The sequence below is a fragment of the Peromyscus californicus genome, unplaced genomic scaffold, assembly GCF_007827085.1.
Source record: "Peromyscus californicus insignis strain IS unplaced genomic scaffold, ASM782708v3 Scaffold_6__1_contigs__length_162567912, whole genome shotgun sequence".
NCBI classification, from domain to species: Eukaryota; Metazoa; Chordata; class Mammalia; order Rodentia; family Cricetidae; genus Peromyscus; species Peromyscus californicus.
The window spans coordinates 18700797-18715378 of record NW_026294584.1 but is presented as its reverse complement, the minus strand read 5'-3'; the positions used below and the strand labels follow the sequence as shown (position 1 = coordinate 18715378).

The 14582-nt window shown below is 36.3% G+C and overlaps 1 protein-coding gene across 2 annotated transcripts in view; it reads left to right on the top strand.

Moving 5' to 3' along the window:
* Window positions 1-14582, top strand: part of Calcr (calcitonin receptor) — a 79604-nt gene that overhangs the window by 52342 nt on the left and 12680 nt on the right. Inside the window, exons 7-10 of one of the 2 annotated variants that reach the window (XM_052720670.1) lie at window positions 190-302; window positions 2238-2329; window positions 4700-4826; window positions 5760-5870. In XM_052720670.1, the coding sequence (XP_052576630.1) occupies window positions 190-302; window positions 2238-2329; window positions 4700-4826; window positions 5760-5870 (443 nt within the window). The remainder of the gene's footprint in view (window positions 1-189; window positions 303-2237; window positions 2330-4699; window positions 4827-5759; window positions 5871-14582) is intronic. The other variant, XM_052720671.1, reaches the window with a different exon arrangement.

Below are 14582 nucleotides of genomic sequence, written 5' to 3'. Positions count from 1 at the left end.
CCAAGGAGGCATATGATGCCCTACACTTGGACTCACTCTATCGCATCCAATGTCAAAGTGGCAAGATGGTCCATGTTATCTCTATAGTCACGTTCTACAATGTGGTTCACTCTTAGGAATGGCTGTAAGCTTTAGTTTTCTTCTTAGGATTTGAGATACTAATGCACCACCATTCTGTTCCGTTAATAGAAATGGTTTCCAAATACTGTGATGAAAATGGAGAATGGTTTAGACACCCTGACAGCAATCGAACCTGGTCCAACTATACTCTGTGTAATGCTTTCACTACTGAGAAACTGAACGTAAGTTCTCTTTAGAATTTCAGTATTAGATGAGAGTGCCATTGTTTGTACGTGGAAATGGATGTAAAACTATGAAATATCAGCCGGGCGGTGGTGGCGCACGCCTTTAATCCCAGCACTCGGGAGGCAGAGGCAGGTGGATCTCTGTGAGTTCGAGGCCAGCCTGGTCTACAGCACGAGATCCAGGAAAGGCACCAAAACTACACAGAGAAACCCTGTCTCGAAAAAACAAAACACAAAAAACAACAACAAAAAAAACTATGAAATATCTGCTACCAAAAGCCACAAAAACAAACAAGCAAACAAAAACGCACCAGATTTCTATATAAGGAAATAGGGTTTCTGAAGGACACTAGAGAAACTAGCACTTACCTTCTTGTTGGTACTCAGTATCAATACTTCTGCTTGAACGGGGAATCAGGCCAGTTATGACAACGATAATGCTGTACATGGAGCAGATGATGGGATTTCCTCTGGTGCCAGAAGTTAGGGAGCATTTTAAGGAACTCACTAATATCTTTCTCCTCGTGAGACCATTTCAGAGCCTCCAATTTTTGGAAAGCAACAGGCTAAACTTACTTCTCTTAACACACATGTTAGATATGACCTAAATTTTACAATTGGGTATGGTGGAGCTTCCCATCAACCCACCGATACAGTGAGGGCAGTTCAGAAAATTTTCAGAGGTGTCAACTAGGATTCATTAATACTCATGTCTTACAGGCTATGAAATACTTTTAATAATATCTTGGTGTTAAAACGTCTATTTAAGTCCATTGAGGAGAGAAACAGATTATATTTTGCCTTTAACCACATTAAACATCTGAAAATATTACTAAATCTACCCTCAGCTCCTTTACTTTTGAGAGCTGGGAGAAATAGCATCAATATTTAGCTATAAAGAGAATCTCTGAAGGGTCCAGTTAACTAGTGAGCCACCTTCAAGATAAGATGAGGTCACCAAAGCCTGTGGCCCCTTTACAAATTGCTTAGCTATTCTACATCATAGATATATGTCTATACCCTAATGGAGAACTAGTCACTTGATGAAGTCTGATGGAAGTGATGTGACCGTGTAAGGAATTTCATGAGTGCATGCTAATTGGGTTCCTATAGAAAAGTATAACTATGTTAATTAGAGTATTAGGAGCAATGCAAATCTAAATAAATTACTCTCAGTGTTGCTGTGTTTGACCTCCTCAAACACTATGGCCACATATGAGAAGAAATACTCTCCTTCAGGTACCAGATATGAAAAAATAAACTAATGTTATAAATTTAATAAGGAAGATATTCTTTTGAGTCAACTAACATAACAGCATAAGAACAGAAATAAGTTCATTATCATTTAAAAATAATAGAATTAGCAAATTTCTTTCAAGGAGAATGTTGACTTCTTCGGCTAAGAAAATACTAATGGGAATTTTCCGTTTTATTTAAATTGATATACAAAGGTATATCTCCTTGAATTTTGAGTTAAATAAAAGTGAAAAACCTGCCATAAACCTCCCTAATCTCTCTAAGTGTCGCTCTAAGCGTCAGGGGTCAGAAGATTCTAGAAGGATTATTCATCAACACTTCAGTGAATTAGACATACCTGTTGCTGATAACAGGACCCAAGGACTGAAAATCTGCCTTGATTGCTTACTACGATTAGGGATATTAACTTTTAATTCACTTAAAATCACTTCTGCAATATTTTGAATGATATTTATCTCAAGGAATTTTGGTCCTTGAAAGTGGCTCAGTTTGTTTCTATGTACACCTTTAATATAGAAAAAATAATTTCATCCTCTGAAATATTGTTATAACTTTGATACATTTAAGGGGTAAACCCTTGTTGATTTATACTTACATTTAGAAATAGAAACTACTGTTGCTTTCCATAGTCACGGTTCATCTACTTAGATGTTTTTCCAACTCATTCTGCTCTAGAATGCATATGTCCTGTACTACCTGGCTCTTGTGGGGCACTCTCTGTCGATTGGTGCTTTAGTTGCTTCCATGGCGATCTTCCTGTATTTCAAGTAAGTACATTTAAAATACCACTTCCTTTTTATTCTAGTGTCAGCTTTATTTTATGTCTTTGTTCCCAGCAAAACAATATCATAAGAAAAGTTCTTGAAGTCCCATCCTCCATTTATATTACTATCATTATTATTGTCTTATTTTCAGTTTACATAAATAACAGTAACTCTTGAAAGAGTAGGGTAATGGGGATTGTAGGAACATATGCCATTGGGCATGATGAGTTAGCAAGAAAACTGAAATGAACTAAATATACTTTGAACTTTAAATAGAGTAAGATCTATTCCTTACCACCTTCACAGGCAATGTGCCTCCTTCCCATATTAATTCTGCAAACCCATAAGGACTCTGTGGTCATACAGTAAAAATTTCTTTGCCACAGTAAAGGTTCCATCATGGACTGACAAGAATGTATCCCCCATTTCCTTTCACTCACAAATCCTCAAGTTCAAATGCAGCTACCTAGTTATGAGTTGTATGATAGTGAATTTAACTAGAACATGAGTGGGGCTGGTGAAGCTGTGAGAGCATCTCATGGAGAAGGAAGGGTAAATCCTGACTCTCTCTGTGACTTTGACTCATTCAAGTAAGCTTAAAGAAAACTTCTGAAAGAATTTAGTTCATTATCCAGTGTCACTTCATTGACTTTGTTAGTTGTTGTTCAGGACAATAACTTTCTAAGATACTTGGGAACAAAAGTCCAGTGAAGGGTTTGATCTAAAGTTGAATCTATATACTTGGTTGTATTACCTATGTAATGAATTCCAAATCCAAATAATCCTCCATACTTAAAGTATGTTACATGTAAATAAATATATAGTGACTCATAGATAGAATAATAGAATACTAATTTAAATTTTATTAAAATATTACCTTGATAATACTAAAGATAACTAACCCAAGGGTAGAACAATCACCTGTATGCACATCCTTAGCAAGATACCTTTCCTGGGTCCTTTTTAAGTTTTCATCTCTATCATATTCACAATTTATTAAATATTACACCTAAGCAATTTTTAGTGATTAGTAAATGACATAAGCAAATCATCAATAAGCTCCTTCAATAAGAGGTTTAGCAGAAGAAGGACTGTTAAAGCAACAAGACATAGAGAATTAATTACTAGAATTAGAAGAATGTTTTCAATTATAATGATGAGAACACAGCAGAGTAATCACAACACATGATTAATTTTGGAATGTCTCTTCATTTCTCAATTGCTCTTTACCATGGTAAATAAATAAATCATCATGACTCACAACAGCTTTCATTAAAAAACAAGATGCTAAAAGTCCACCTTTGAGTTCTTTTCTAATAAAATCACAAGAAAAGTGAAAGAATGAAAAAATATTCAAAACTCTAATCACACAAAAATATTAAATGTAGCCATGGCTGAAAGATAAGTGGCAGAGATCATACTCTGAGTCCTTGTTTCACTAGTCATTTAAATGTATGATGAGGTGTGAGAGTCAAATAAAAAAAGAAACTAAGAATGCTCTTGGAGCCATCATTTCTATATTAAGCCACTCAAGATGAATGTCTATAAATTCAGTACATGGACAAAGTGAAATATTTCTCAACTTAGTCCCAAAGGAAAATGATTCTTGTCATACCCTTCACATAGCACCAGGCAGTTCATCTGGGAATAACTGAATATGGTCCACTGCCTCCCAGTTCCCAGAGCCTACCAAACAGAAACTTAAACCTAGGAAGGAGGAACACATATACCTGATTTATAATCTTCTATTTTCATGTGTACATCAACATTTGCTCATACATACAAGTTAATGAAGTAGAGGGGAAACCCAGAAACTTGCTTAGTGCCCACAAAGTAGGAAAGGATTATGCCAAGCAGGAGCAGCAGCTGTCAATCTCCTCAGATCCAAAGCGTAGCTGGGCTCACCATGAGAGTGAATCGGATCTCATTTAGAATTCCTTACTAGTGTTTGAGCCCCACCAGCGGGAAATGATGGAAGAGAAATGGTGGGAAGCACTGGAATGGCTTTAGGACATGGATCCTGTGCCTTGTCACAGCAGTTGTGACCACACGCTCTCCCTTCATTTGCTGATGTCTCCTGCTTGCTCACAGCAGTGGACAGTAGACTTTGGATTGAGAGCACATACCAAACCCTCATTGTTTCTTCACTAACAACTTAATTAACTCTATAGCATTTACTATCATTAAAAGGAATTTTCCCACTCAATCTTTCAGCTGCTATAGGAAGCCACTTTGAGAAAAGAAAGTCATGAAATGCCACTGGAAACTGGATTTTAAGACTTTCCGCTGAAAATCTGAATTAATGAATATTCTCATCACAAAAATTTCAGCATTTTTACAACACTTAATGCTTTTGTATTGTTTTTCTCCCAGGAACCTTGCATGCCATAGGGTGACACTGCACAAGAATATGTTTGTTACTTACATTCTGAACTCTATCGTTATCATCATCCACCTGGTTGAGGTCGTGCCCAATGGCGATCTGGTGAGACGGGATCCGGTAAGCACTATCAGCCTTTGATTTTAATTTTATTGTAAAGAACACAGTAATTATACATATTGAACATGATACTAATGGTTGACTTAATCAGTTGTTTAAAGTATAATCATATTTGCTTCTATAGTTGAGTTTTATTAAGCAAGCCTATTAGTGGTTCATGAAAGTAATTGTTGCAAGTTAAAGGGGTGGGAATCATTGAAACATAGGTAAATAATTATGCAACAAATCATATGTTTTATGACCACCCAATGATTGATCAATATTAATGATCTCTTAACATAGTAAAAATACTGAGCACTTCTTGGGAATACAAATGATACTAGGCACACCATACCAGTGCTTCCCAGTAAACCCAGTTTTGCCACTGATTATTATACACGGGCCACGATAGTAATTATTTCATTGTTATGCTGCTAGGATGGGCTCTTGCAGTCACCTCAGCTGTAAGCACTTGTGCATTTACTAATATGAATCACACAGATATGGTCAAGTTCTACATCTACATGCTTGGGAAAGATCCATATGGACATAAATACAAAAGCCTAAGGTCAACCAGACAGACATTCATGAAACACATGCCATGAGCACCGTCATCTTATGCATTATTGAAAAGAACTCAAGTCATTTGTCTCTATTGCCAGCAACTACCATGGATTCCTTTTACCACAATTTTCCCCAGGGTTGTTCACAGTAACTCACACTTGTCTTTAACATTCTTTCTTTTTCTCTAAGATTGTACTCCTTATAATAGTTTCTGAATGTGGCTTCACTTTAGTCAATGGGGGCAAAAGAAATATGAGCTAGCTGCTATTCACATGATGCTGAAGTTCAGTTGCTGTAAAGTCAATTCAGAAAAATGGTTTAATGATGTAATTATTACATTGCATATGAAATTGCCAATATTTGATCATTTTTGTTCTGAAACATTGACAGATGCATATGTTTCATCATAATACACATATGTGGACAATGCAGTGGGAACTGTCACCACTCTTACCCCTGAGTGCAAACGAGGGAAAGATGGACTCTAATGACAGTCGAGTGGTATGATGAGGATTGACCTTCAGAAACTCGGAACTTCTGTCTCCAGACACAGCCTGGGACAAAACCACAAAGGGTGGTGTGGGTGGGGGTTTGCTTTTTCCTAATTCATTCTCATCTACTAGTTTGTGTAGAGGGTCCCATTAACTGAGTTGTATCTAGAAACTGGAGATCAGGGAAGCCCTACTACATGTAGACAGATGTTTGTATGTGCCCAGGGCAGTGGGAATGGGGAGGAGAGGGAACCTGGAAGCAGAAACTGAAGCCATCTAGCACACAGGACTGGCCAGGGCATATTTTAACTTTTGTTTCTCTGCTTAACTGTATTATGCAAGCATCTGTAGATAGCCTCATCTTTCAAATCTGGCATTTGACAGTTCTTCCAACCCAATGACAAAAATGCGTGAAATCTGCCCAGAGCATGCATCCTGCATAACAGTGGCATATCATGGGAAAGAAGCCTAATTTGGCTTCTAATGAAATCCACAGTGTTAATCACTTGCCATTTGAGTATATTCAGAAAAGCATTATGTTTCTTCTTTAAAATCCCTGCCATCTGCTAATGGACACAAAGTCCTGTCTTACCTGAAGAATTATGTAACCAAATGGTTTCCTTGATGACTTTTCTTTTTAAATTCCAACTGATTGAAATAAAATTAATCTCATTTAATTTAATGCTAACAACATCTCCAGTGAGAAGTGGATATTACTCTATTTTTAAAGTTAGGAAAATAAAGTTCTATGAAGGCAAATTTCTTTCATGTTATGAATACTTGGAGATAGGATTCAAAGACAGCCCAATCTCATTCAATTCTATCCCTCTTTCCTATACTCTTGACTGTCTGTTATTTCCTTATGTTCTTGAAAAAAACAAGTCTCATCCATTGCAGTGATTCTCTGTAATTAGCCATACATTGTATGGTTAATTAATGAGCCAACCCTATCAAAGTAGAAGTGATGCTTTAAGCATCTCTCTGGACTGTCAGAGTTTTGACTTTTTCATTTCTCATTAAAGGGTGGCACTTCAGTTATTGAATAACCAACCACACTGACCTGGGCTTATGCTGAAGTACTTATGCTCACAAATAGATTTTCTCCCATCTGCTCAGCTTGCTCCCCTGCTGTTACTAGCAAAGAGGACCCTCACAGTTTGTGAGGTCTTGCTGACCTTGCTATCATCTTGAATAGTCTAAAAAGCTAGTCTCTACCCCATTACCAAGTTCACTACTAATTGTGGGAACTAGTGAAAACTTATTCATCACATGAGAACAACAAAACCACTCTGCTTGGTTTTAAGGAGTTGCCCTAGAACACAAAAGATGCATAAAGTTTTTTTTATGATCCCTGAGAGCTTAATATTGTAAACTCACAAGGTTTTTGTTAACTGTTACCTTGTAGTTCAGTCCATGCATCTCTGTGCTTGGCATTTCTAATGAGTTTATTACACAACTTCTTACTCATAATAGTCTTATTAGCTATCTTTGCTAAATGCTTTTACTTTCATAGGCTGTCTTAGCAGAAGACATGCCAAAGCACTCTTCCAGTTGAGCTGTTCTTAACCATCACCAAATCATCCTGTATCTATCCTGTGGCTCCTCCATTGCCTAGAACCTTTATTGAAGCTGGTGAGCAGATGTCTGGAGGGCTAGCTTGGCCATTGTGCTGCTGACTTCCTGGGAAAATGTCAGTGAGACCTTAGGAGAGCCAGAGAAATAAACAGAAAGCTTTTCTCTAGTGTTCAGGAATGAGGGTGATTCTCTCGCATATGTTAGAACACAAGGAAAGAAGTTTGTCCTAGTGACACGAAAAATAAAAAACTGCTTCTCCCATCAGTACATTTCTAATCTAACAAACTCATTAGTTTAGATATATAAGAGCAAATCTCCTAATGAAAAACCATGGAACACTATAACAATTTTATCCAATCAATTAAGTGTTTACTGCACACTCAAGATTCAAATGTTAGTCCTCAGCCTGGACAGAAGTGATACTATTAGGTGACAATATTTCTTCCTGCCATCATCTCCACTGTCTCTCGGAATGAGCCCAGGCTCACACGGCATACTGTGTTTTACAGACACACTTGTGAACGTCTATGATATTTTGGCCTGTTTTGATACGTGGCTGTTTTTATCATGAAAAATAAAAGAACACAAATCTGAATATATTTCTCTTTGAGTCTAAAAATGAAACTTCCTTTTGTCTAAGGCTACACAAAATGAGAATGGGCTGCCAGTACCAGCTCAATTACATGGTAAATAAGTGATACCATGATGTGTTCTTTCACAATTCCAAATGCCTGTTTCATCCCTGAGAGATAGTGTGGAAACTCAAATCTCTCAACAAATCATTTAAATAGTATAGGCTAAAAGTAAATGATTACAATCTAAAAGTTAACTCAGGCCTGTAAACCCCACAGCCTACCCTTCTCCCAGAAGAAAGAAATGAGACGATTTTTTTCAGGTACTTTCTCTGTTTAAATAGTTACTGCTTCCCAATGAGAATTGGTTAAATCGAACCCTCCATAAACAAGCAGCATAGGACCACTCACTCCATCTACAGAAGCAAAATTGCTTCAGGAATTTTCTTAAACTGGTGTATTTGAAATGTTTCTGGTCCTTAAAGCTATTACCATCTATGGAGGATGCAAGGTGAAATTCATATTCTCTCACCTTGCAAATAGATAGTCATCACAAGTATATTTATGAAAGCCCAATTTCTTGGGAATCTTTTCCCAACCAGAACATTATTTCTTTGGTTATAGTAGATCCCATCATTTAAGTAGGAGGAAAGAAGACATTTTCCCTATTGTCAGAGAATTGAGTGTAGAAGGAACAGATGATAACAAGGAAGACTCAATTGTTTTTCCCAAACTCCATCTTTCTTGGAAGTAAAGTTCTCCTGTCTAATGAGACATCCATGCCAGCATCTAAAGCCTAAGGACCATGTTCTCAATCCTATTAAGTCATATGCAGAATCATGCATTTAACATTACTTTAAGGCAGCAATTTGAAGTATCTCCCTTAAAAAAAAATAAAAGCATCAATCCAAATAGTATTAAATCAAGGTTCTCTCACACCATAAAAAATAGAGACAAGGAAGAAAAAAAGTGCAAATAAATAAATAGGAAAAAAGCAAAAAAAAAATCTTTTGTAAAGGGAATGTTATCAGGCATTGTCAATCTACAGATATTAATTGAAATATAATGTGAACAGTATAGTCATAGTCATAAATTCAAGAAAAGCTAATTCACCAGCATACTTTCCATTTCTGAATATTACATGGACATCTATCTCCTTCAAAGAATAGCACAACACTTAATTTTCAATGACATTTTTCTCTCCTAAGCAGACTAAATCAGAGAAGGGACAATTTTTCCACTCTGTTCCTATTCTCAAGCCACTGAGTCAGTACTCAAGAGGCACAAAACTTTTTCTATCCAAAGACTAAAGGAATTATTAAAAATAAGAAATTCATTCTCAATGAGAGAGGTCACCTCATCTTGTATGTACCAAATGTGGTGGTACTCCTCTATGATCTTTTATTTAGTTGTCTGAAGGAAAGAAAGGACATGGGACATCCCACTCAGCAGTGGTGTATCTCTATGGCTCTGTGCCTCCTTCTCTGTCAAGGTAGTCACTCTCTCCCTCCAATATTTTTGAAAGGTTTATTCTTTTCTGTATTACCCAAGATAAGATTCTTATTCCTTCACTTTCTTCTATTTTGGTTTTTTTCCAAGTTAAATTCAAAATAACTCATGCCATAAATAAGGGCTGAATAGATCCTCAGTTTACTGAGTGATGTGAAAATTGCCCACTGTCATTTAAGCATTTCATTTCCATATCTAAATTTTCACTTTTCTTATTCTATCTGTTCGTTTAATGATCTCCATGTAGAGTCAAGAGGCAGCTTTTAAAGCATTGTTCTTTTTGCATCTGAACAAAGCTGCCAGGATACTTGTCATTTTCTAGAAAGAAATATCTGTCTGAACTTTCTATCTGGCTCTAAAGGGGACAATATGGGGAGATTGGTTTTTACTGGGAACCAGAGAGCACTTTGCAGCTCAAGTTGAGACAATCCGATTAAATTTTTTTGTAGCATCTTACCTAAGTAAAGGCAAAAGAGTCCCAAGCTCAAAAAATGGCATGATTTTCTTCTATCACTTGCTCAGAACAATTGAGCCATCAGACTGTATAGAGCATCACCCTACGATTTTATAAAAAGGTCAACTTGAAAGAGTCCTCAGCATCTAGACACTGGGGTTTGTAAGGTCCAGGGTGGAAAAGACTGCTCCTGCCCAGTCAAGGGCTGCTGTTGCAAGGCAGAACACATAAACAAGGGAGAGATGACTGAGAGAACAGACTGGAATGGAAAGTCCACAGTAGGTTAAACTAGATGGGGGTTACCTGTTTCAATATCCTGTGGACAAGTAGACTGGAAATAAAAATCTGTGATGGATTTCCTTGGGTGATATAGGAGAATAATGCCATGATGTGGTCCTATTATGGGCAGCCTACTCTGGACTACTATACACTTCATTTTACTTAAAGAGTAAAACGAGTTTTGTGGGGGAAATGCTTCTTTAAAATTTGGTTTATGCTTAGTCAGCCATTATAATCATCACAAAGTGTTATAGATTAATTGTCTGAATTGAAGAGAAAATGGTTATGGCTGAGTAGCTCCTGTATTGCATATTATTAGATATAGGGCAATTACAGTGCCCTAAAAGTAAAGGGTATTCTTCTCAGAAAAGTGAGGCGCTTAGGCTCTCTCTCTTTATACATAAATATATGTTTATGTTTAGATCCCATCTGACCGTATATGTTCAAAGGAATCCAAGAGTATGATTAAATTGAAGTAACTCAGCTGAGATTCAAGATACCAACAGTCCAACTGGGAATTTGTGCTTTGGGTTTAGCTATGTAAAGCACCTATTCAAACAAACAAAATAAGAAAACTTCAAAGGAATATAACAGAATCTAGACTCTAAACCAGAGAGTCTACATCATCCCATTGTTTATTATATCTAGAAGTAGTTCAAAGCTACCAGATTTAAAAAAACGATTTTAGAAAATATGACCTACTGTCAAGAGAAAGTGTACAACTGAGTTTGGTAGCTCACATCTGCAATCCCAACGTTCAGGAGGCTGAGACAGAAAAGTTGCCATGTGTGTTAGGCCTGCTTGGGCTACAACAAGAAAGAAAATAGAATTAAGATCAACTGTTATTTAACCCAGATGTTAAAAATATTGAAGTATGTAGTAGTCGCATAACCATGCTAAAAGTTGTGAATGAATCAAAAGACAAGAAATCGTAACCAGAAAAGTTGAAATTACTAAAAATAAACTACATGGAAATCCTAGAACCAAAGAACTACATGGAAATTCCAGAACCAAAAAGAAGAGGAACCTAAATTTAAATATGTTACATTAGATTAGCTTATTTCCAGGATGGAGACCACAAAGGAAGGATTCAGCAAAATCGGTGCTTAACCAAGAATAACTATCCAATTTGAAGAATACACGTAAAATACCAGGGTGATGAGTAGTCCCAAGAACATGTAAGCCAAATACATAAAAATTTAAAATACAGATATCATGAATACCATGAAGAGACAACAAAGAACTGACTGGAAACAAAATGAAGCTAAAAATGCCAAAAATGTCTCAATCTTTATGAAGGATAAATTGTCTTAACCAAAATTCACTTCTTGAACAAGGAGTTCAGATTATTAGATTAAAAAAATGGTCATAATTCTCACTGCACATACTCTAATTTCAGAAGCTACCAACAAGTGAAAATATACATGTCCACTTTATTTACTTCAGAAAGTCAATGCATTTATCAGGGAAAACCAGAATATTCTAAATTAGGTTTGAGACACCTTTATTAATTTAATCACAAATATTTTCAAATTGTCAATTTGACACCTGAAAGTTGTTTTGCAAGTTTGTGGAAAAACAAGCCATAGCAGAACAGTATATACTTTTACTTAGTAAAGGAAACTAGAAATTTGGGTTAATGGAAGTTAAAAGTTGACCACTAGAGAATTTCTGCATTCTACCAATGGAACCTACGCATACCATTTTTTTTAAATGCTGTGCAAAGTCAAACAGCTCTTCTAGCAGGGACACAGGAGAAAAATAACAGAGTTTATCTGGGTGTTTTATTTGAGGAGTGCTGTCATCAAAGGATACCCTTTCTGGACACTTAGAAAAACATGACAAAGATCAAAAATGCAACTAATATAAAAACTCAGTTTAGGAGAGTTTGCCCCAACATTATACATTTTCTATGGATGTCAGCAGCCTGATCTTTTCAGATATGTCCTGATCTCTACAAATATTACCAAGAATTTCAGTACTCTTTTGTTAAAATTAAAGGCCCAGAAAATTGTGTCCATTCTTGATAAGCAATACTGGTTTAGGTATTAAATAATAAATAATATTAATTAAGTGTTGAACACTCAGCTGAGCAACATACAAAGCCATACTCATTCAAATTGACTAAGAATCTGTTGCTCACCTCTATCTGAATATTATTGGATGTAAGTAGTGGAGGAGTCAGGCGTATTAAAGTGAACTTATGAGAAAATGTTTTCAGAAGTTCCAGAGAAATATAAACAAACATGTTGTATCACTGGAGATCACTTGAATGAGTAACAAAGTTTACTTCTGTTTAAAAACAAGACTTCACAGTAGTACAATTGGAAGCTTTAGTTCAGGGAAAAGCATTTAGGAGTTAGTACACTAGCCCATAAGCAATGTAGTCTTCAATATTTGCCATATTTCCTTAGGAATTTGTTTATCCCTCAATAACTAAAGAAAGAGGAGATTCTTTTTATTCTCTCCATTTTGCTTCAATATTTTCACAAGAAATTGAAAAGCAAATTTATAGACAGCCACCTCTCTTTGTATAAAATAGTCCACATTGTCGCCCCTGTGCCCTCCAAAGTGCGAAGGCTAGAGTGTGAGCATAGTGCTTTACAGTACCAAGCAATGTGTTCACTTTGTCACAGTCTAATACTCCACTCCTTGCTGGTTGTCCACAAATTGAGTAGAGAATTTAATGTTCTTAAAACAAGCCCCTCTAGTTGGCTTCATTGATTCTTCTAAATGCCAGACTTTGTTATGTACCTGAGAAAACAATTGTTAAAATAATTTAATAGTCAGATTAACTAGAAAATATATATTTCTAGAAGTCATCGTGCATGATTACATTTATTTGTTTACTTGTCTGTCTTGCCACCAGAAGGCCACCCCCTTGACCATAAGCATTGAACTCTGCAAGAATAGAACCTTTAAGGAATATATGACTATTATTTTTAATTTTCCCTTGATAAATTTGTTTTAAGACAAAACAAAAAAGTCTTGATATACTTACGAAGAAAGTAAGTATTAAATATATTTCTTTCAAAAAGTGGCTATTGTGCTGTGGGCCAAACATTCAGTATCAATAAATTAATAATATATATCAAATAAGGTGTCTGTACACAAAACATATAAAACAAAAGCTGTGTATTGTTTGCTTGATGAAAATGTTGTGACCAGGGTCTCAAAGAACTCTCACCTTGAATTATGCTTAAATGCATGACTTAGTGCTTGCTAATTCAGTTTTTATGATGATTTCTCAGAATGCAACTACCAAGAATAACAAGAACGAGCTTGATTGAACATGAAACCTCAGCTACTCTGGATCACATAAGCAAAAGGCCATCTCCACCTACTTGTCTCTTCTCCCACAAGAGAAAAATCACCACAGCCTGTAGGAATCAAAGGGAAGCTGGGATTTCAAAGAGTAATCTTCAAAAGGAATCTTGAATCTCAACTGAATTCCTCATTTTACTGATGTTTGGGTGTCTTGGAGTCATCGTAGCAAGTATTTACTTAGTATATACAAAACTGATATACTAGTCAATCAACTAATCCTGGTTAAGGAAGATCATCTGATGGCAAGGACTGCAGGGCCAGAAATATTCTTTCCCAAAACTTATATAGATATTGCTTAGATTTCCTGATGTTGTGGATTTTCAACATTTCTATTCCTCATGGTCTGAACCAGAGTTTGATTCTACCTTTGAAAGCATAGTAACTACTTTTCATGAGCCAAGCTGGCTTTCTCCTATGAATCCTGAAGGGAAAAGGAACATACTAGAATTGGCTCAGCATATCGCTTCCCACCCAATGAATTAGAACTCTTATGCATTCAATAGAAATTTACAATCCCAGAAAGGTGCTTGGATGAAAGTCACTTCATTGTTACTTTGCTTTGTGAAAGGAAAATTGAAATCCAACTAGACTCAAAGATACCCCAAGGAGGAGTAATGTGATAGAATACATATCATTTGGTAAAATAATTGCTGGGCAAACAACCACTTCCTTTTATCTAGAGTCAGAATGCTGAGTCTTGTTGTTATTGTCTTGTGGTTGTTGGAAGTTAATCAGTGCTAGGTGTTCCCAGGTAGGGATTCTTAACTGGAGACATTTTGCTCCACCAAGAACATTTGGAAGTATCTGGAGACGTTTTTCATTACAAGTGGGTGAAGGATGCCGTAGACATCACCTAGCTAGAGGGCAGAAACACCATTAACTGCCAACAAGCCTAGGGCAATCCCTCACAACAGCAACCAGTTATCTAGCCCCAAACGCCAGTGATGTCAAGATGAAGAGCCCTATTCTAGAAAGACTAGGGAATAACAGGATATTCTGTTACGTG